We start from the raw sequence: 22,498 nt of genomic DNA, 5'->3' as shown, positions 1-22,498 counted from the left end.
TGGAAATGTGTAAGGACAGACGGCACAATTTTGCAATTCTGTCTGCCGAGGATTTGCAGCACCTTTTGTTCAGAAACACTATTTCCTCGTTTGAGTTTTCATGCATCAGTAAAATAAGACATCAAAGAGAAAAAAAGATAACAGCTCTACCTCAAATGCTGCTCACATGTATTGTTCATGTGATTATCTGTGCAGACAGAAGCAGTATGTGGCATAAGGACCATGAAACACATGTGTATGTTCTAGCATTTTTCAAGAATAGAAACTAGACATGTATTTGCCCCAAATAGTCTCCCCACATCAACTCTCCATTGCAATGAGCACAGAACATTCCTCTGCCGTCATGAAAACAGCTTTCCTTACAATAAGGGAATGCTTGTGTTCAGCTAGAAAATGTACAAATCATTTGTTCCCTCAGCTATTTAGGAGTTAGAGTTCCTAAACAAACGATGAAGAGACCGTGTCCTACCCTCACAGAAAGCAGACCCTTGTTGATGCTCTGGTTCACACCAGCACTTTTGAGGGCACAATATTCTGTTTCTAAGCTGTTTATTTACGGCTAGTACTTTCCTTTTCCCCCCCTCTGTGTCTCAGGGCTATTTTAAATTTCATCAAAATTGCTTTGGATAGTTTTAAATAAAAACAAAATTGAAAAGACACTATTCCTCCCATAATTCCACTTCCCCCCCCCTCTTTTCCTTAAGAAAAAGATGACAGAAGTTCAAAACACACTTGAATTTCAAAATGTGAAATGTGGCAATGTATTCAATGATGTAGCAATTTAGCTCAGTTTAAATTTGATAGGGCTTGATTTACCAGCTATAATAAATAGAGAACTGTATAAAGGGTGTTCACAGTAACAAGAAATATTTATAAATAGCTACAGATTAAGACTTCAGTTAGTTCTACGCTTACTCTTCAAAACTCACAAATTATGAAATTATGTGAGAAAAAATAAAATTGTCAAAAAACCTCCCCAACCTCTTGGACAAGTCTCTTTCAGACCTTGTGTGTTTTGAACAAATTTCTGATCATTAATCAATTGTCATTTCAGGTGTTAATGCCCAGGCTTGGCCCACCTGCTCTGATCTTCTTAGAGCATTCTGGGAGATGAGAGAGAAATTTTTTTCCAATCATCTGAGCGTACACATTAACTTCCTTTATTTTCCTAGACCGAGGGGGTCTTTGCATTTTCCTGAAAGGTTCTCAGTAAACTCAATAGCACTTAATGGGTCTAGAAATGCCTGTTCTATCCGTTGGGTTGCTTTGGATAGCAAAGCAATAACCAACCCAGCAGGATGTCTTTTGAACTGATCAGGTCACAACCAATCGTCTGTGACCACATTTGGTATGTCTCTGAACATCAGCTGTGACTTGAAGTTCCAGAAGGCGTACTTGGAGAGCTGTCACACAGGATCTCTCGCCCCGTCCCAGTCCCTTACCAGCAAGTCCCAGTACCGCCCTCTCTTCAGTAAAAGCCTACACAAACATCAGAAACAGTATTTCCGAAACAGAGGGGCTGGCCAACAGAGGTCCTTTGCATATGTGAAACATACATTGGCTTAACCATTTCAGAATTTAGATGTACTGTTTAGGTTAAAAGTATGGCCCTACATTTAGGTATGGGAGAGAAAATGAACTTTGTACATGTGCTATATCTTCTTGTCCCAGAACAGGTGAATGAAAAGAAACCATGTGTGAAGTCTTGGCCAAGACCCACTGCAATCTGACTACTGTAGAAATAATGTAAACACTACATGCTTTCGTATTGCTTGCAGCCTAATACACTTTATTGTCTTGACAAGCAATGGAAAATCATGAAGGTGCAGGGTATGTCAAGAGCTCCCCCCTTGACTGCAGAGTGTAATTGCACTGCTTCTTACTCATGCTCACCCTTAATGATTTCTGATCAAAAGTATCAATAAGGTCACTGGACTGCAGTTTGGACCACTTAAGAAAAAGATTGGGTCTGATGAAGAATCCACCATCGTATCTTCATCATAGTTACAAATGCAAAACAAGTCGGTTTTGGGTTTGTCTGTGGGGTTTTTTTGGGGGGTGAGGGTGTAGGGTGAGCTTTTTAAAAAGTTTTTAAAGGAAAGGCAGTTATATGGAAAAATCAAGATTATAAAAATAGGTTTAAGGGTTGTGGTATTCATATTCTAGGTATACCTGAAATGTCCGATATCAATAGATAATAATTTTAAAACATCCACCCAGTTTTATTGGGCATTTAATTTGTAACTTATAGGAACAACAAAACTTCTATAACGATTTGTAGAAATAACAGAAGGCTTTTCCTCTTTTGAGACAAAGAGAAATGGGGAACTGAAAGCAAAACCCCTTAAATTTGAAAAGGACTACATGGGGAAGTGGGGAAAGCAGCAAGGGAATTAATGTCTTAATTCATAACCACATGAATGGCCTTAGACATCCATTATCAAAACAGAAAGCATAGAACTGCTACACTGAAAAATGACTTCGCTTCATACTGGCATTTTTAATATTGCAACCTCTGTTTTGGTACCATTTCTAGGTCTGGATTGTGACTTCACGTACTTAAATTTTAAAGACATAATAAGAAAATATGCCTTACAGAGTAATTAAGTAATCAATAAGGTATCTGAAAGATTTCAATTAACGTTTCTACAAGTTTCATGGTATTCAATCTATTCTAATGTAATCAGTTTTTATTATTCTAACTCTGAGGTATTACCTGATCATATTTTAATAATCAGGGTGATTTTTCTAAATGCCTATGAGCTTACTTTGCTTATATGCATTAAACAATCCTAAGTAGTAACATTTTTGCCACCCCCCCCCCCTTTTTTTTTTTTTTAAGAAGCCCAACAAGTTTGGCTTTTGCTTGTATAATCTAAAGCTTGTCATTAAATTGAAAAGATAGTTTACAGATTAAATATGAGACAACACAGAAATTTCAAAAATGTCCAAGATGTTCTGCAGTATTGAAGTTCCAAATTTCTATGTGTGTCAGCCCTGGAACCACTATTTGGGCTTTTAAACTGCCTTCCTCATCCAATACACATAGATCATGGAAGCATTCAGCCTCCATGTTGCACTTTGTAAACATACAAAGTGCACATGAACAATGCGTTCCCTGATGAATTATTACTTATTCAACAGTGACATACATTTTACATATGCATATCTTACCATATACAAGTGTTGTGACCTATTACTGCAAGTTACACTTGCATTTATTTCCACAGCTTTGTAGCATTTTTGACTTCTGAGATTTTACTTGCAATCCAACGTCTCCTCCATCACAGCACTGTTATAATCAAAATTAATAGGCCAAGAGAGTCTTCTAAAATTAAACTCTGATCTGAAAGGTACATTTGAACATTTGGGGATCTCTCTTCAGACGCTGACAGGGAGACATGTGAGCGGATGTACAGAGAATCTGGATATATGGTTCACATATGGGCCTAACAAGAGCCATCTCTTCATATAAAGACACTATTTCTCATGCTAAGTCTACCTTGTTTTCTAATGTCAGCTGAAAGGAATGTTGGAATCTGGGACAGTTTTCCGCATCAGAGTCTGTTACTTAACTGCCTGATGTCAGAATTATTGTCTCTTTTCATAGGACCTCTGTAGTTTGGGGGTTTTTGTTTTGTTGTTTTGGGTTTTTCTGGGGGGTGGCTTCTTTGTTTAAGACTAACAATGCTACAGCTCTTAGGAAATCTTGCTCTTCTTGCTTACTCTTCCACCCAAAGCGCCCTGAAATTAAGGTACCCCAACTGATAAAGGGTTTGGGGTTTTTTTTTGCAGTGTTGCATTAGAACCATGAGATTACCACTGATTCACCTGTTACAAAAGAAACTTGGTGTTTGGGATTGCCAAGCATTGAATGTTTTTGAGCACAAGTCCTTCATCTGAGTCTAGATCCAAATACACAGGTTGCAGAGCTTCCTTTTGTACAGCACAGAATCCAATACGTCAGCACAAGACAAAGGCAATGAGTAGGAATAAGTGGAAAACAAATCCTGGTTGCTAATAGCCTGTCATGTAGTAAAAGTTTGTGTGAAGCCACATACCATATGACCCAAAGGCTCATTTTGCTGAGAAAGCTACAGTTTAGTTAAAAAAAAAAAAAGTGCAGTAGAAAGGAAATCCAGTTGCAGACATGCAGGAGGTTGGACTTGAACTATCACTCATTGTAGGAAAATCTGCTTTACCCTGGATTAGTGCATACCCCTACCTGAAACACAAAAATTTTGCTCAGAGCAGTCTGGAAGAAAAGCGCCAACACTCATTAATGCCTACTGCTTATAATGCAACTATCTTTACTAAGCTTTATCTTAGAAGATGCTAGAAAAGATCTGTACAGCATTATTTCCACACAGCACACAGACGACCTTAAACCAGCAACACCAGGATCTATACCACAGTACCGGTAAAACTGAAGCGCAACACTTGGAGAAGAGCTGCCATAATTCAAATCAAAATGCTGAGAAGTCTCTGATAGCTGCCAGAACTCAAAACATTCAGAGGATCAGGAAATGATCAGAACTCAAGTTTTATGGATTTAAAAAACTGAAGAAAACCAAACACGGTAGCACCTCTGAGCTGTGCAATCCTAAGCAACAGCACCAACTGAGAAAAAATGCACTGGAATAAGGAAGGAAACACGTGAGCATGCAAGGTGCTGTCCAAGCTTACCTTAACTTAGGGAAAATGCTCAGGCAAGGAGATTGAAAGCAAAAGTTGCCTCTTAGAGCTGCTAAATTATTTTGCAGCTAAGTGATTACAGCAACAACCAGGCTTAATGGTTTGCAGCTACCTATGAGTCACAGGGTTCACAAACAGGTCTTCATTTAGCTCCCCGTGCCCAAAAGAGATGAAAAATTCTTTTTTAATTCAGGGTCCTAATTAGGATGACAATTGGAAGAAATCCCAAACCATCACACTTGACAAGAACAACCTATGTGTTTACACCCAGACTCTTTTGTAGTATATTGTGGGGAGAAACTAAGACTTAAAGTACACTAAACAAAGTATGCTACCTTACCTAGCTGGGGTCTGAACTGGGTTCCAAGTTTTGAAGGCATCCAGGGCTTTTGAGGGAACTCAGTCAGCAATTCAGGAAAAGATTTCATCAAAGGATAAAGAGGCTTGATTTTTTTCTTCTTCTTCTTCTTTGTCCTCTTTTCTTTTTTAAATAAAAGCAACATCTCTGATTTGTGAGCACAGTTTTGAAAGGGAGGGGGAAAAACACCATTACAAATAGCAAGGAAAGCTTTCAGTTTATGAATCCACTATTTCATCCATGAAACATCCAGGTTGCCTTCATCATCATTTCCAAAACACCACATTATATAAGGCAACAATGGAATACTAGGCTGGTCTGTTTCCCATATTTTTAGCTGGCTCAGCTGGAAAGTGAACACAGGCTATTGCCCCAGGATGAGTGAATAATTTAACTCAAATGCAATTTTGCACAAAATTACTTTCACAACTGGAAAAAAAAAAGAAAAAAAGAGCATGGCTAGTCAGAGTCCTTGTTAAATACAAGAATTTGATTTTTTTTTTTCCCCCTAACTAAACTAGTATCATCCATGCTAGCGTTACTGTTAAATAAGCGAGGTATAAATCTTGACATCAAAACACCAAGCTTCTCTGTACTAAGAGTTAACTGCCCCTGCACAGTGTCAGGTACAATACTTGTGTGTTACATCTCAAACAGTACTGCCCTGGCCTGGGTGAAATCTCTGCTCAAGAGTAAAATTTATGCTGAAGTAAATGCAAGACAAAATCCCCAAATTGTACAGCAATATTTAGAAGAGGTCTGTTGCGTGTGGAACTGGTTTTGATCTTTAGATCATAAACTCCTGGAGGCACAGATCTTCTTTAATTACATGACTACAAAGCACCATGTGTTTCCATTATGCTATTTAAATAATAGATTTAATTCAAATTTACATTTGTTGATGTAAACATTACTGACTGTAACATTAGCCTCCAACCTGATGCAGAAAGTCACTGAAGTATTAGGGAAACATTCCTTCCCATAAAAAACGCAAAGGAAAGAATCCCCAAATGTACTATCCACAAATATGAATATAAATTAGCTTCATAGGAGAGAATAAATTTTAGTGGGACAGAATTGTTAAGATGATATTTTCACATAAATAACACTAACATCTCAGGTAACCCTCATTTTTGGTTCTGCTCGACAGTTATCTGTTGTGTTTAAGGGACTGAACAAATTCAGCTGCTTCCAGCAACCAAAGTTCCACTGATCATTAAAAGGAAAGAAAGCAGCATGGGAAGGACACTCATTTACCTTGCAACACTGCTTTAACAGAAGTGGAATTGGGGCTCTGCTAATGAATCTCATTTAATGAAAATAACGAACTATCAGGACTCTAGTCGGTGCTGCTTTTTACAGAAATTAATTTCACCTCTGCTTTTTGCGTTAATCTTCCCTGCAATTTAAAACTTCCCTTGGGGTAGCTTCTGTACCTCAGGTGAGACGCAAATGGAACAGAGAGGTGCTGGGTCCAGAGACAACTCAGAGAAGAACAGTTCAGAGGGAAACATTTTAACACAGCAATGTAAGGTAAGCTTTTCTTTCTATCAAGAGCTCATGCGCAAAACCTGCACTATTGCTGAATGAAAGGGATTTTACTCTTGTTTTATGGATGACCTGCAAGCACTTGCTATAGGTCCTGTAATTTATCTGTTTGGGATAACCTAGGCAAAAAGAAGGAAAACATTTATGTACCATATAAGTGGAATGTATTGTTCAGTTTATGTCATGTTGTTGTTAAAAAAAATTACTTTCAAATAGTGGAGCTTGCAAATGATATCTAATCAGAATGCCTAAGCACTAACAACAAAGTCTAAAATTTGCCAAAATAGAGGCACTTGAAAGTGGGAGCAGACAGCTATGATGGGGTGAAAAGTAGTAACATTCTGTAAAGATGACATGATCAAAACCAAAAGTCATTACAACTCACAAAGCAACTAAGCAAAAAAGATGCATGAAAAATTTTAAGCAAGCAGAGGTTTTTGTTCACTGTGTACATTCCAAAAAAAATTTTTTTCGCAGAAGATCCAAAAATCTTCAGAACATTTTTATCAGGAAACACTCCTTCCACATGTAGAGATGGTGAACCTAAAATTACCTTAAAACAAGAAAAGCATGAAAAGGTAAAGGGGAAAGAACAGAAAACAGCACAGAACAAGACTTTTTCTTCTTTTGTCTTTAAATAAGTGTTTCTCTTCTTCCCTATTCCATAATGGATTTTTTGTCTGGTAGTAGGTGATCCCCTCTGACCCATTCCTTCTTTTCCTTTTGTCCTTACACTAACCTGCAGAAGGAAAGGGCAGAAATACAGGGCCTCCTGTCTGACCTAAAAAACACACAGGCAGAAAAGGAAATCCTGCATATAAGTAAAAAGATGATGGCCAGACAAAAACAGACGGGTATTTGAAGTGCTGGATTTGACAAAAGGAACTCTCCTTGCTAGATCCAGATCATCCTAAACAGTCCCAACAGTGGGAGCATACTCGGCACTGTAGGTGAAGGATCATCTGGAATTCACATAATCTTGGATTTTTGATCACATCATCAACAAATGCACATACTTACAGTAAAGCACTCCGGACTGCAAAATACAGTCTAATAAATATGTGAAAAGCATAAGATTGACAGCTTGCTTAATACTTTGCACATGGGAAAGACAACCACTCTGACTTGTTTTGCTCTTGATCTTGCCCACTCTTCCATCCCCAATTTACATTTGTGCAAACCCTGTAAGAGGGTAAAAACCTTTGTAAAAATTGAGTTTTCTTTAGATATTTGCAGCTTTGGAATCATGTTCGGAAAAAATGCAGTGGATCTGTCAAACTTGTTATGCATGAAGGTACATCCTCCTACGTGAACTTACAGTTGCTACCTAAATGATTCTAACAGAGGCTAATCATTTCCAATATGTAACACAGCATGAAAGTACATCTCTCATTTTTGGAGAGGGGAAAAAAAAAAGCTTATTAAGCTTCTTCAAACATTAAGTTGGTACATACATGAGTTCCATTAGATGTTAAACATTCTCCTTTTACTGCAAGTGATTTACACAATTGTATACAAAACTGGATGACCTAGCCATAAGCACTATTTTTAAAAGGTAAGCTCAGGCCTTAGTAGAACTTTCAAGAACACCACAATATATTCACTGTAAAAGCAATCGTTCCAAGACGGTGCTAGTACCTGGATGTTTACTGCAGTATTTCAGTGACCTTGTAAGTGTTCAGACAAGTCTATGCAACTACTCTTTCAGTGAACTCTGAAGGAAGGCAGAGGGGGAGATGCCTTTACTTATGGTGGAGTCCTTGAAGAACTGGGCTTCCTTTAAAGATGGTGGAGTCTTTCTTCCTTTAAATTGAAATATGAGGGTACAAGTTCTGGTACGGTATCTGTGTTACCAGCTCCTGGATTAGTTACAGGAGGACTAAACACCAACATTCTGTCTCCCAGATTATAACATCCTTATTTATATTCATATTACTGAACAACTAAAAATAATTTTCACAACCTTCAAATATATTTCAATTTAGTATCTACAAAGAGAAAGAAATTCTAACATTCCTGTAAATGTGAGGGAGTGATGCAGTCTTGGTTTTGCCACAAAGTATTGATCTTACACATATTCACATGAAAATCACTGCATAAACTTTTCATGTAGCAGTACTTTTCTTAGTAATATTACAAAAGGCTTTGTTTCTTTTGATACAGCTTGAAAACAATCCTGCAAATACCGAAGAAGCTAATGACTTTTTCCCCTTCTCTATCTTGATACAGAACACAGGAATCAGTATTTCAGTAGTAGTGAACTCCACAAAGTGCTTTTTCAGAAAGGAACTTTCTGCTTGTAATGTTTAGATTGATTTTATACTGAGTGAATTTCATTGTCCACTAACGCTATCTTCATCTGTTTCTTTCTTTGTCAATAAGAGCATCTTCTCGGTTTGGACAAACATGGCTTTGTTCACCTTTACTGTACATGATACAAATTTGGAAGCACTAGCCTTCAAGAATTAACTTTAACAGAACATGGAACTACCCCAAATACACATCAGGGTTAAGCTAAAAAGAACTTCCAAGGTTCTCCTACAAAAGACTCAGCATTTATAAGCCATCACAGTCCTGATGGAATATATAGTCTTCTCTGAGATGGGCCACATAGAACAGTGACGCAGCAAAAGGAAAATATATCCAAGATGTATCGGTCAAAGCCCTTCTCTTACTAGAAGTGCCATGGGATTTCTAACACTTCAGCAGAATAAAGGACTTCTAAACAAGAGTTTTCTCTGAAAGACGCTCAAATATTGTATATTGCACATTGCACAGTACTCAATTTATTCAAGTCACAAAGGTGAACTATCAAGCAGACCTTACTGAGATTTGGATCTTTTGTTCCAGGAAGTCTGGAATCTCACACATAAGCCTTGAGTAACTGACCACCAATCAAGTTAGAGAAACAACCTCAATGAAGACGATGGTATTCAGCTTTAATATATATTTTTCCATGTCAACTAAAACTCCAAGGAGTAAAGGAGGCTGTAGATGACCGTTGCCCCACAGTGATTGTTATGGTGTCCTTCCATTTTCAGAGACAAAGCATCAAATATAGAAATGTTGGTTTTAATTTCCAAGCTGTATTACCTTACGCAATCATATACTCCTTATATAAAATGAGCAAAGAACGATACCTTGGTCAGATATCAACAGGGCACTATCACAAATAATTGCCTGCTCCAATTAACCTTTTGCATGAAGTCTGGACTTCTTCGTGCTATAGTCTAATTCAGTGGCTTCTATTTTTTTTATTGACTACCCACTTCTCTGAACGCTGCAATGTCAAGAGGTCAACAATTACATTGTTCAGAATACACCATGAATGTAAGAGTGACCCTATATTATATCTTCATTTTTCCCCTTTGATCATCCCTTTATTTGACTGTATTTCAGTAAATTATCCATGTAGTTTTTATTTTGACAGCTCTCTTTACAGCAGTAAAACAAAATGTGTGCATTGCAAATGGCAAAGATTCAAATTTCAGCTATGTTTATCCAAAATAGCACTGAACTGCTTCTGTACTTATGCTATACTGCCTACAGCCTTACGGAAGGGGAGACAGATGGGATGAATTTAGCAGGGAAACAGCTGTGGCTTGAAGAAGAGACAAGCAAAAGTTTTGCTATCAGGCTTCATTATGTATCAAGGTACCAGTAAAATGTGTATCCATAAGGCAGCCAAAAAAGTGTTTTTCATTTGACTAGTGATAATTACCTTTTCTCAACAGCTGACAATGTTCTAAGCAGCATTAAATAGGTATAATAATTAAGCAATAAGATAAGACAGGCAGTGCCTTGCTGGGGATTATTGCTCGCCTCGGGTGTGTTGTGAGGCACAAGGCTGAAGGGTGAGTGACTTCAGCCACCCGAGAAACACAATAATCCCCTAGAAATGCACTGCCTGGAGTGTCTTCTTGCTGTTAAAAGTGGAAATTTAAAAAGGACAAAATGTTAGACACATTTCCTGTGGATTTTATTGACGTGGGTTAACATTACAGAAAGTCAATGAAGAAATTCTATTTCTGCCCAGCCTATGAAAGCCCTTTCCCAAGGATATATATGCCTCTGCTCCACTCATTTGTGCATTTTATTCATAAAACTGATTTGGGAAACACACGTATTTGCATAATCTAACACATGTATGATAAGGCACAGCAGATTACAATGGCCTTCCTGATGGTAAAAGTTTAAGTCAAAGTGCTTTTAAGTCACATACTTCTAAACATTTATTCTGTGCAATTGTCCGTGCTTGGTGTCACTTTACAGATAATGTTTTTTTTTTAGTTTGGAAACTCTGTGTGTATGTGTGTATCCACACTCACACACACATACATACATATATATATATATATATATTTAAAAAAAAGGTCAGCCACTCAAGTGATCCAAGCAGAGGGGGAAAAAAAACCAACACACAAAACCCTAAAAGTTGTTTTGGACTACACACAAGTCACATAGCTAAAGCTAAGACTAAATCCCTGGTAGTGTGGGACATGCTAGTGTAGCACTCAAAAGGATTCCACCACTTTACATAAGCAGAGAAATAGATTACTATAATTTCAGCCATGCCACTGAGACAACCTTTTGAAACTGGAGACCTGGAAGTATTTAGCAACCTCGACTTGAATCAAATCAGGATTCTAAAGACTGTTCAGGATCAAGTCCTGAGTAATGAGATCTCACATTTGGGAAAAGGATCTATTTCTGTATGTATAACTAAAGGTGGAATCTGGCTGTCCAAGGTTAAAAGGGACTTAAAAAAAAAAACACAACCTGATTTCCCCTTTCTTTCCCTGCATATGAGTTTACTGTTCACAAAGAACAAGTTAAACATACATTGAATAATCTATCACCCTTTTCCATTTCTTTAGTATTTTCCATCATCATAACTTCAGAACCAAACTGAGAAGCCCTGAGCACACATAACACTGTCTTGAGCACACTAGCAATGTAGATGCTAAGTAGCTCTTATCATACTGTCTGTCCTTATAGCCACTTCCATAGTCTTTGTTTCACTACAACTTCAGCGATTAGCAGTTGAAGGATAACACATTTGAGATAGCATCTTAAATGTGCCAGAAACTAGCACAATGCCTGTTAGTGTTAGGCTACCACCAAATAGCACGATCACAAGGCACAATAAACACAACTACTTTTCAGTATTTAATTTTTTAGGATGTCTTTTTTTTTTTTTTTTTTTTGAGTACATGCAGAAACCGATAATGAATATGACTGGAGCTCCAGAAAAGAATTACAGTTTAAGTTAGACAATAAATAGGGAAAAGAAGATTCTATCTGTGTTTTAGAGAACAAAACCAGTGTAAAAATAAGCCTTCAGTCTCATAATGAAAAAACAACATCACTTCCAATTAGTTTGAAAGATGGAGAACAAAAACCACGAAGGGAAAACCCACACTTTTTAAGTGCAATATTAGTTATGGAACTCCTGGTACAAGACACACCAAGGCTAAACACTCAAAGATTTATAAGCAGGTTAGACTTATATATGGAAAATGAGAGCATCCAGAGTTATATTAACTTCCATTGTAGCAGGACTGGACCATGCGGAAGCAATGAAAACACTGAAGTTATCAGGAAAAAGCTGCATTCCAATGGCCTTGCAAAAATCTACTCACTTATTATATTCAAAACATAAATTGTCATTAGTTTGGGGTCTCCTTCTCTTACGGCAATAACCTTGAAAGCAGGCAGGTGCCTAGATTTCGCTATGGAGCTGGTACATTTTCATGACACACTTGCAAAGCTGCTTAAATATTATTCATCTGTCTTCATTTTCAGTTCCCCACTATATGGGAATGGAGGATCTTAAGTGGCCTTAGTCTGAAAATCTCAGACCTATACACAGAGATCAAAAGCAGAAGGAAATCTGCTACTGCTTAAAGCAGTTTGCCAAACAGGTTAATAGTCAGATTTTACTATTATTGTGAATTCACTTGAGGCTCAGTAGGAAAATCCCTATTACTGTTAAATATCCCAACTAGATATTTGCTGCTGAACTACTGCATAGTGTTAGTCTCACAGTGACTATTGGAAAACATATTTTTAAATGTTCTGACGTATCACAAGGATATCACAGAACTACAGTAGAGAAAAATGAACTTTAAAAGTGCAGATGCCACACAATATGGAAGAAAGAAAACAAGGTGAGTATAACAGTCCGGGATTTCAACAATTTAATTTTTCAGATGGTCAAAACAATCAAGACTTGCTAAAGATTCTTAAACAGTGTATACTTCTAGGGGGAACATGGGGAGGGTTTCCCTCCAGAGTTTATACTACATTGGAAAGGCTATTATCCTGGGTAGAAACCTTTATTCTGTAGCTCTGGATACCTTTTAGCAGATAACTTAAATGAACTGTGACACGCTTTTTGGAGCTATTTCTTTATTCTCTAATAGCCATTAAACAACTATGATTTTATGAACCTGCCAGCAAAGGAGCACTTTGATCCAGCATGCTCACTTTTTATTTCACATCTCTGGGGAAAGGGGTGAGGAAGACTGGTCCATGACTACTACTGTGGACCAGAGGTGCTACTACAAGGCACTGAAGGCAAAGTGTTTTGAAGTAGAAGATATGGTAGTGGTTATGAGGTAATTGGTCGAATAATACAAGAAGGACCAGATATCGCCACCAGAAGCAAGTCCCAGCCAAAATTAAAACATTTGCAGGTTTGCAGCAAACTGTAGGAGAATAAAATGAAGTTTAACTGGAAAACCATAGATATGCTTCTCTTCAACGATGCACATCTTTTTCAGCATCACTGTGATGATCTGCATAGGCCCAAGCATTTCTAGATCTTGCCATATCAACGAGAGTCTGGGCTGAGCTGTCAAAGATATCACCTTTAATCCACCTCCATTTTAGAGGAGAGAATCAAGACTTCTTCGTTAATGCTAAATTAACATTTAAATTTGAAAACCAACAACTGTGCTGACAACAGAAAGTAACAAGAACAGCCTGGAACCTTATGTTGTGCTGTTTTATGTCACACATATTTCAGGGCTTTTTACATTCCTGGTAGACAAGAACACAAGCTTACTATTAGTGAGCTGAAGGCTTTGACTCCCAGAAGTTGATGGCATGAAAAAGAACTATCCCTGTGTCTGTTTTGGAGAAGGCAGAGTACATCAAAGCAGAGAGTAGAAGATATTGTCAGGAGCGGACAATTACCAGACTCTTAGCAGTGTGGGTGTTAGTCAGAGTGTTGATAGCTGTTCAACACAGAAGCAAGTAAATCTGGCTATTTTTCCACCTGGCTTTTCTTTGAGGCATTTACTATCCCCCAAGTTTATGGTATCCCTTTCCCAGGTATTATTATCCAGTTTCTAAAACACTGAAATTGTGGTGGCCAGCTGTCTTGATGTGCAAAGTGAACACAGACACTGTCATTTTCCCTTCTACACCTTCTTCCCCACATTGACTACATTGTTAAGCAATCAAAACAGATGCAGCATTAACTAATTCTTAGAGAAGGTAATTCAGATAATTATCAGCCCATTAACATGACCTCAAATGCATGGAAAACCTACAACAAGTTTTGAAGGAGAAAGAATACATAAGAGGATGAAGGAAAATGTAAACCATGAGAAACTGAAACAAAAGCTACACCAAGCAGATTCTGTCATGTCAATCTTAAATTCTTTGACAGATGATTTTTTGATAAAGGAAATGCAATAAATATTACCTACATTAACTTCAGCAAAACATTAAATATCATGCCCCATCAGCAATGGTTAATTAAGCTGTCATTGATAAGTAACTGACTAAAAAAAAGAGCACAGCTGACAGAAAGAGTTGAAGGTAAAGAAGAATTATAAGTGGATTTCTTCAAGTTTAAGCAGATTTTTGAATATTTTGTATTATGACTCAGCACAAAAAGTGGGAGTGGGCTGATAAATTTAAGAGGTGTCATCAGCTTAGAGAAGGTCTGCAATACTGTACAGAAAGAAATATGACTCAGAAGACTGGAAGAGCAGAAACGGGACTAAATTCAATACGACAAAGTTTTACACTGGGGTCTTAAAGCATTCTCAGTTCATAGTAGAAGTCTCTGCTAACAACTTGAATTTACTTGGGAGGAAGAGATCCTGGATGTACTTCTTGGATAGAGGAGGAATATCAGCTGTCAATATTATGCAGCTGTCAAAAAGGCAAATGTGACCATAGCATCAATCTGTCAAGGAATTTCCAGTAAATACATTAATTCCTCCATACAATAATTCATCATAGTCAAATGCCCTCATCCAAAACCCTGTAGGCAGTTCTGATTGCCTGTATTGAAAAAAGATCAACAACCAAAAAATTGAGGGTGAGGGAGAGCTTATTGCAAAAAGAAGAACGAAAGAGGAAGGCTTCACCTATTAATTAGGAGTAGGATTGAACAGATACAACCATTGCCTAAAATTATCTGCGTTACCAGTGCAGATAAAATAAAAGCAGAACAAAATAACTACTTATCCCAATTTTGGCTCAAGGCCAAGTAGGTACAAAGCAAACACAAATTAATTTAGAACAAAAATAAGAAGGATCCCAATCAGATGATATGGGGTGCTGGAAACAATTGTCCAAATTGGAACAACGAAGACTAATGACTTTTATAAAGGAGCTCAATATATACTATATATATACTTGTATTGAGAATTTATGAATATATACACACATATATGAGAATATACATGTATATATACAAATATATATATCATATACATACATATATATATACACACACAAGACCGTATACAGTTTATATACACACACACTTAGTGATAGCTGCAGTAGGGGAACACAGTACTCAGTGACCTAGAATACATGTTACAGACCATTATTAAGTTTCCTAAATATCCATCTGAACACTGGGTGTGATATTTCCCTATGCTTGTCATTTGCTTCTTAAGAAGGCTAACAACTTGTTTGCATACTATTTTGTAGTGCTTTCTGAAGACTCTGTACTTCATTCTTGGTATACATTTTCAGGTTTTCTAACAACTAAGATAATTTTTGCTTTATGTGTCTGCTGTTCAGGTAGTTGGGAATAAATCTTTAAAAAACAGTATTTGGGAGCTTATATAATCTTATCTAACTTATTAACTATTTAGAATGGGAATATAATACATATAAAGGCATAAGTAATATATGCATTTGTATACACACTATATATAGACATCTATTTAAAGTGAGGGGGGGAAATAGACAAAAGTAGATACAGTAAGTAGACAAATAGTGAACTGGAGAGGAAGAGGGAGGGAGGGAGAGATTTTGAACATCCAGTTTCTATTCCAGACCATGTGAACTGTGTGCAAACACCCAAACATTAAACAAAAGCCAAATACACTTTCTGACTCTGACAGGATTTGCAACACATATATGTATATGTGTGTACATGTATATACATCATCATTGATTATTTCCTAATAGTACTTCTCTGGAGTATACAATTCTCAACCTAAAATGTGAGTCTATTAAGTAGTAACAAAAAACTAAGTAATAATGATAACCCCAAATTCTGGACAGAGTTGAGAGTTTTACATGTCGGCACTGCAATGCCGGACACAGTGACCACAAAGCTCTTTACAAAGTCCTTGCATGAAAGGCCATACAAACAAGTCTGTCTCCAGTTGTTACAGCAATGGCGTTACAGCGAAACACCACCAAAAGTATGAGGGTAAGAATAACGATGCTCAGGAAGAAGTGGAGCATACTGCTCTTTAAACGTTGAGGCGAGTTTAATATCAAAGATGTTACAGACACTACATATCTTAATCTTTACTTTCAATGCAAAAATTAATGCATTTTAAACCAAAAAGACATAATATAGTAAATTTTTATTCTATAATTGCATTTTAAAACAGATGATTGGTCTAGTAAAAAGGTAGTAACAATCGCCTCACTGTTACTTAGAAAAATACTAACCTATCAGTAAAATAAAAATAAGGAAGGCAATATACTCAACAAAGAACGAACAGGACTGGGGAAAAATAAGAAGGCCTTTTAGGCAATGGTCAAAACTGAGTTGTTCTACCCGTCATTATTTCTAGAAAACACACGCACAAAAAAATGTACAAGAGCTTGTACAAGAGCTTTAGGCAGAAAATGTAAAATTTTAAATGCAACTTGATTGCTTCAGTTATCAAGAAATAATTTTAATCCATTGTTCCACTGGAGATTTGCCAAAGAAGCCCAAAATCTCTATTCAGAAGTGTAATAGTGACAGCAAGCCAGCTATTGTGATTCTGTGTATCAGTTACTTGAAACTGCTGGTATATTCTCAATATATATATGTCAAAATTCTCATATATATGTGTTCTCTCACACATACATGATCTCTCATACACTATCACTTAGTAACAACAACAAAATTTAATGGTGGGAAAAACCTTTAAAATCATTGTCAGCCTGAATGTCACATTGTCTCTCTAACTCGAGTGGTCCATTTAAGAACCCATTTTAGCTACTCTTCCCAAAGTGCTTATCCATAATAATCATACATTTCCCCATAGGTAGAAAACAAATATAATTTGTCACATGTTGTGCTATACAGGCATTTCAGCACAGTTGCTGCACTCCACTAGAATGTCTGAAGGGGAAGACACCCCAGGTAGTTGGCTGCAGACACATCTCAGCAACATGGCACGTAGTTGAGATTTGACACATATAGTCTTTATAAATCCAATGTCTATGAAGTCAAACAAATCTCCTTCTTATTTATAGTAACAGGCAAGAGCAGATCTCTGCCGTCTTGTTACACAGATGGTTGTAACATTTTTATAGTTAACTTACAACCACTGATGCCTGAGGAATAGACACACATCTGCCCCAAACTGCCAGTCCTGTAGGCTCTTCTTTTTAACTTTAGCTACCAAAAATACTGTAGAAATACATGCAACACTGTCACCCCCAAAAAACTACCACAACAAAAAGCCCCACACAAATTTGCATAAAATGTACTAATTACTGATGTTACACGGATTGGATGGTGCTCACACACACACACATTACATCAAAAATAACAGTAATACCAACTCTAATCCCCAAAACTAAAGTTTTAGAGAAAATTTGTAGCCCCAGATCTCATATACTGAACTTAGTTTAGAACTATGTTCAGAAAGAAACTCAGAAGCTTCTAAACTTATGGTTTATTAAAAATCTTCAAGAGAGCCTCATACTTCATAAAAACTACTGTCCATATGCTCTTTTTTTTGCTGCTTGATAAAAACTAAAGGCATAGTTGGCTCATCCTGAAAAAAGGAAAACAATTGCTTAGGATTTTCTTCTCCTGCTTGAAAACACTACTCCATTATTTTCTGTATTTCCACACATCATCTGGGTCTTTACAGGAAACATACACAGAAAAGAGCTAGCTATATCAAATTAAATGCTTCCTATTTTAGACTCCGGCTGAAGAAATCTTCTAAATAGGTGACTTACATGTAAATAGATGACTTACAATCAAATGCTTTACAAAAAGAAGAATAGATGCAGAAAAGAAAAGCCATAATGGAACCATGTATCTGTAACAGTAACCACGACATTAACCAAGGTCAGCGAAAGCTTAAATAGCCTGATGAAATCCTGACCTTGGGCAAACATTATGCTTTCATGAATATGTTCCATCAGTAATAGATCTAGGCGGATTCTCATCTTTTTCTTCTTGGTCCCCAGAGCGGAAGAGAACAGAGGTCATGAGAATGTGGATTTGCATTTACAGAACTGGTCTAAATACAGAGGTTCATTTGAAAACAGATAAAGGAGAGGATGAACAAACATTATGTGTACAGTTACCCAATTAATTTGATTTTGGGTTTTCCTTCCTCTAGAATCTATTTATTTTTTGTAGAGTGGAGCACAAAAGGAAACCGGAAAGGTAGTTTACTTTTTTATGTTTGCTTCATATTCTTTTTATTCTTGGCCAGCTTTCTATCTTTATATCTGTCTTATAAGACATTGTGTACTTTCTGCTACCTGCTAATTTCTAACACAAACAAAGACCTACAGAATGGGAATTTGAAGAATTTAATAATAAAATTTGCTTTCAGGTTGAAATTTATGCCAATGTGCTCTTTGCCACATAACAGACAAGACTTTAGATACAGATCCATAAAGTCACACATTCTGACCAGCTCACTTCCAGTGGCACATCAGTGACCGTGTTGTGTTAATTAATACTTTTGAGATAATCTACTTAGCTAAACAAATCACTGTCAAAAATGAAAAGTACATAACTGCAAAAAAACGTCAAAACAAGCACAAACAAGAATCATACAAGTATCTAAACCAAGGATCCACATGGTTGCTAGATTTACAACATTCAGTGAACATCCCTTCATAAGCTCTACTGCAGTCTTAATGTGTCACCCTACTCCTGCAAACCGCACATCTTTCAAGCTAAATTTGCTGCAATAGCGTACATCAACTATATCATTTAGATGGACATCTACCTCTTTCAATGCTGTATTTCACTGAGCAAAAACACACTGAAAGGGATGGATATTTGCATTGCATTGAAAAGGCTGATTTAAAATAACCTTTAATGATAGCAATTTAAAGTAATCTGTTTTTCTTAAACCTGCGTTGTGTTATTTCAGATTATATTCATATACAGCACATATTCTGACGGAAATATAAGAAAGATAGGAATGGCAAAGAAAGAGTTATCTTGTTCACTTTCAGGAATGCAGCTATCACAATCACCAAAAAATTGTTGCTCTAAAAGAAATTTCAGTTGATCAATTAGATCTTGCTCCTTCCACAAAACAGCTTTATCAGGGCCTGTCATATTCTCCTAGAAGAACACAAGTAGTGACAGAGATTTCTTCTTAAACAAATGCCACAATTCCTTATTATTCAAATGCAAATGTTAGGTCCCAAGTTAAGTCAAACTCATTTTGATACAACAAACTTTCTAAAGAGAGCCAGAACAACAACACACAGAAAATTAGGTAAGAACCCACTTTGCAGGACTGTGTTGCAAAAAGACCTGTGCTATTTGCAGCTGCATACAAAGGGGAAATATATCGTGTTAAGAAGTAATCATCCTTAACGTTATTTTGCTGAGATTATTCATATCTGCGTGATGGATGAAAATCAGAGGTGAAACACATTATTATTATTATTTGTTCTATCTTTACTAAATAGCATAGTCGGATCTCTATTTTCAAAATCAGAAGAGAAAAATCACTATTTTTATTTGGTGGAAGTCCTTCAACATAAATATAAGGAATTGGGAGATTTGTTTGTTGTAGCTATACTTTCTGCTCTTCTTCACCTAGATCTGAATACTTCATAGCCAATTTAGAGCATTTTGGAACTGATACTGAAAAATCTATTAGAGTTTAAACATGGAAACTAAAGTAGATTATACTGAATTTATAAGCAGTTTATTATATCAGCCTTGTCACTTGTTAACTGGATTTTAAATTAATATAATGAAAGATCATAATTAAAAAATGTTAAAAGAGTCCCCTCTTAAAATGCTGGTAAAGTATACTGCTCATGATTCAAATACCTGATAATCTCTGCCATATTTACATATTCTAAAATATGAAATAAGACAAATGCTATCACTGTCCTGTTTTCTCTCCTTGGTGTCAGTAAGGCACTGCCTGCAGAATGACCACTCTGCTTTCAAATCACTTTTCTGTTCTGGATTAATGCTTTCAATTTTTTCTAGTGTACAATCAGTGCTGCTGCAGCAGAGAATATGCAACGTTTTCCAGGAGATCTACTTGGTTCTTACAGAGGAAAAGTTGTCCTAAAATTTAAGACAAAGCAGTCTTAAATTTAACTAGATACTAATAATCCTACAGAAGAACAGCTGGGGGGGGAGGGGGAGGGAAGAGATTTTTTTTTTTTTTTCCCCCTGAAAGTAAACCTGAGTCCTCAGTGCATGCCCCCCATATGCTAAGAATCCACCACAAGTAGAGAAACCAAAAGGAGATAAGTGGAGAGATGTGGTCATGTAGATTAGGGACACAGTCATAGCATTTGGATTTCTGTGTTCTCTGAGGTGTAAAAGATTACGACAATCCTGGGTTACAGAAGAACAGAATGAGGTGCAGACAGAAATCTGAAAAAGAAGAGGAAAGAAGCGGGTCTGGCTGACTGAAAAGTATGTAGGGAGAGCTTGCAAGAAACAACCTGATATGGACAGAGAGAGAACAGACAGATGGCAGCAAAAAAAAATTTTAAAAATTCAATAATTGAAAGAAACAGAGCTTTGAACACTGGCTGCTTCAACACATGCAAGCTTTGCTGCTATCGGGTGGTCAGTGGTCAAAAAAAGCAACAAGAATTTTGCCTGGCTGGGACTATGTAGTCCAAATGAATTTAAACTGCATTTTGCCTGTCATTACTGACAAGAGGTAGCCTGGCTGATTGGCTTTGCAGAGTTGCATTCAGTCATCTCCCTACTTTATCCTCTACCTCCCCAACCATGCCTAAGCTCTTTCCAGTGCTTGTTAACACTGGATGTGGAGTAGAAAACAGAACAAAAGAGCAAAGATGAACTTTCTGGTACCAAAAAGAAAAATCTCCACAGTCATCTTTAAGGGCATCTAATCCAAACCACAGCACAAGGCATTATCAGTCTGGATGCTCTGGCCAGAACAGTTAATTGGTAACAGTGGAAACATGAGCCTTGCTGTAGCTGCTCCCAGCTCTTCCTGAGGAAATCGCTGCTTCTCTGAAAAGGCTAGTGGTGCCTGGAAGCTGTTATTTGTTCTCTGGTTACTAAGATCTTCAGTAAGATTTGTCAGTTTATACAAGTTTATACAAGTTAAATATTACTGAGAAAGGTAAGATGGTAAAACCCGAAAATACACCTGTTACATGGCATTACAGAATCCACATCTGTAGTCTACATTCATATTACTGAATAACCACCCCTCTCCTTCCTCCTCCCCCTACTTTTTTTTTTTCATAATATGGTAAGACAATTCATCCAAGTTAGAGCAGATAACAGCCAAAGCAGCCCACACACATATGTACTAGGCTTAAATTCTTTGGAAGACTATGTTGTTCAAGCTTTCCTTTTATTTATCCAAACTGGCACAAGCAAAAGATGTTATAAAAAAACCTTGACAGGATGCCTGGGGAGGGGGAAGGGGTGGTCATTTTCATAAGGAAAGAACATTACTTTCAAACATCCCAGTGTCATTGTTATGTTTACCCAACACAACAGGTACAGTAGAGCATACCACATACTGACAGATTAACAGGACCTCCTACCTCGACTTCATCCTCTCATGCATTCTCCCATGCTGGATACACTGTTGGTCCAATTCATCATTCCGTTTCTGCATCTTCTCCAATCTGCCATGAAGATACTCTTTTTCCTGACTAAGCTGGTTGACTTCAGATCTACAGAAGTAAAGCACAGTGATGATGGATGTTGTCAGATTTCATCCTGCAGTGTGCCATCAATATGTGGCTTCAGCATTTATAAAATTTCATACATGTATATGTAATGCATAAACAGGCTATTACTAGAACTTACAGAAACAAAACACTGTTTCAAATATCTTAAGACAAAAGAACATGATGCTGAAGGGGATCTGGTAAATATGCCGATGGCAATCACTCAGACATAGGTTGGCTATGCTAATTTCAGCCTAATTTAAATGGGTATGTCATCTGGCATTATGCATTGATATTAAATAAGATTAATAAATATAAATTCATACTTGTTAAGCAAGAATTCAGCCAGGATTTTGAAAACAAATTTCAAGTTCTTTATTAGTAAAAGCTATCATCTAATTAAAAAAATGGGTACTAAAAACTTGTTCAACCTTTACTGCACTGTACAGGTTGAACTCTCCATAATGGTCCTGTTTTAGACACTTTATTAACCTAATATGCCCAAAATACCATTAC

General features: G+C 36.9%; 1 protein-coding gene across 5 annotated transcripts in view; it reads right to left on the bottom strand.

The window, feature by feature from the left end:
* SDCCAG8 (SHH signaling and ciliogenesis regulator SDCCAG8) overlaps window positions 1-22,498 on the bottom strand; it is a 115,417-nt gene that overhangs the window by 20,930 nt on the left and 71,989 nt on the right. For all 5 annotated transcript variants that reach the window (XM_064445800.1, XM_064445799.1, XM_064445798.1 and 2 more), the window contains one exon: window positions 21,854-21,985. In XM_064445800.1, coding sequence (XP_064301870.1) covers window positions 21,854-21,985 — 132 coding nt within the window. The remainder of the gene's footprint in view (window positions 1-21,853; window positions 21,986-22,498) is intronic.

This window comes from Phalacrocorax carbo, chromosome 3 (genome assembly GCF_963921805.1).
Source record: "Phalacrocorax carbo chromosome 3, bPhaCar2.1, whole genome shotgun sequence".
Lineage (NCBI taxonomy): Eukaryota > Metazoa > Chordata > Aves > Suliformes > Phalacrocoracidae > Phalacrocorax > Phalacrocorax carbo.
Note: the sequence above shows the minus strand (reverse complement) of the source record. Positions and strands in the feature narration are given on the sequence as shown.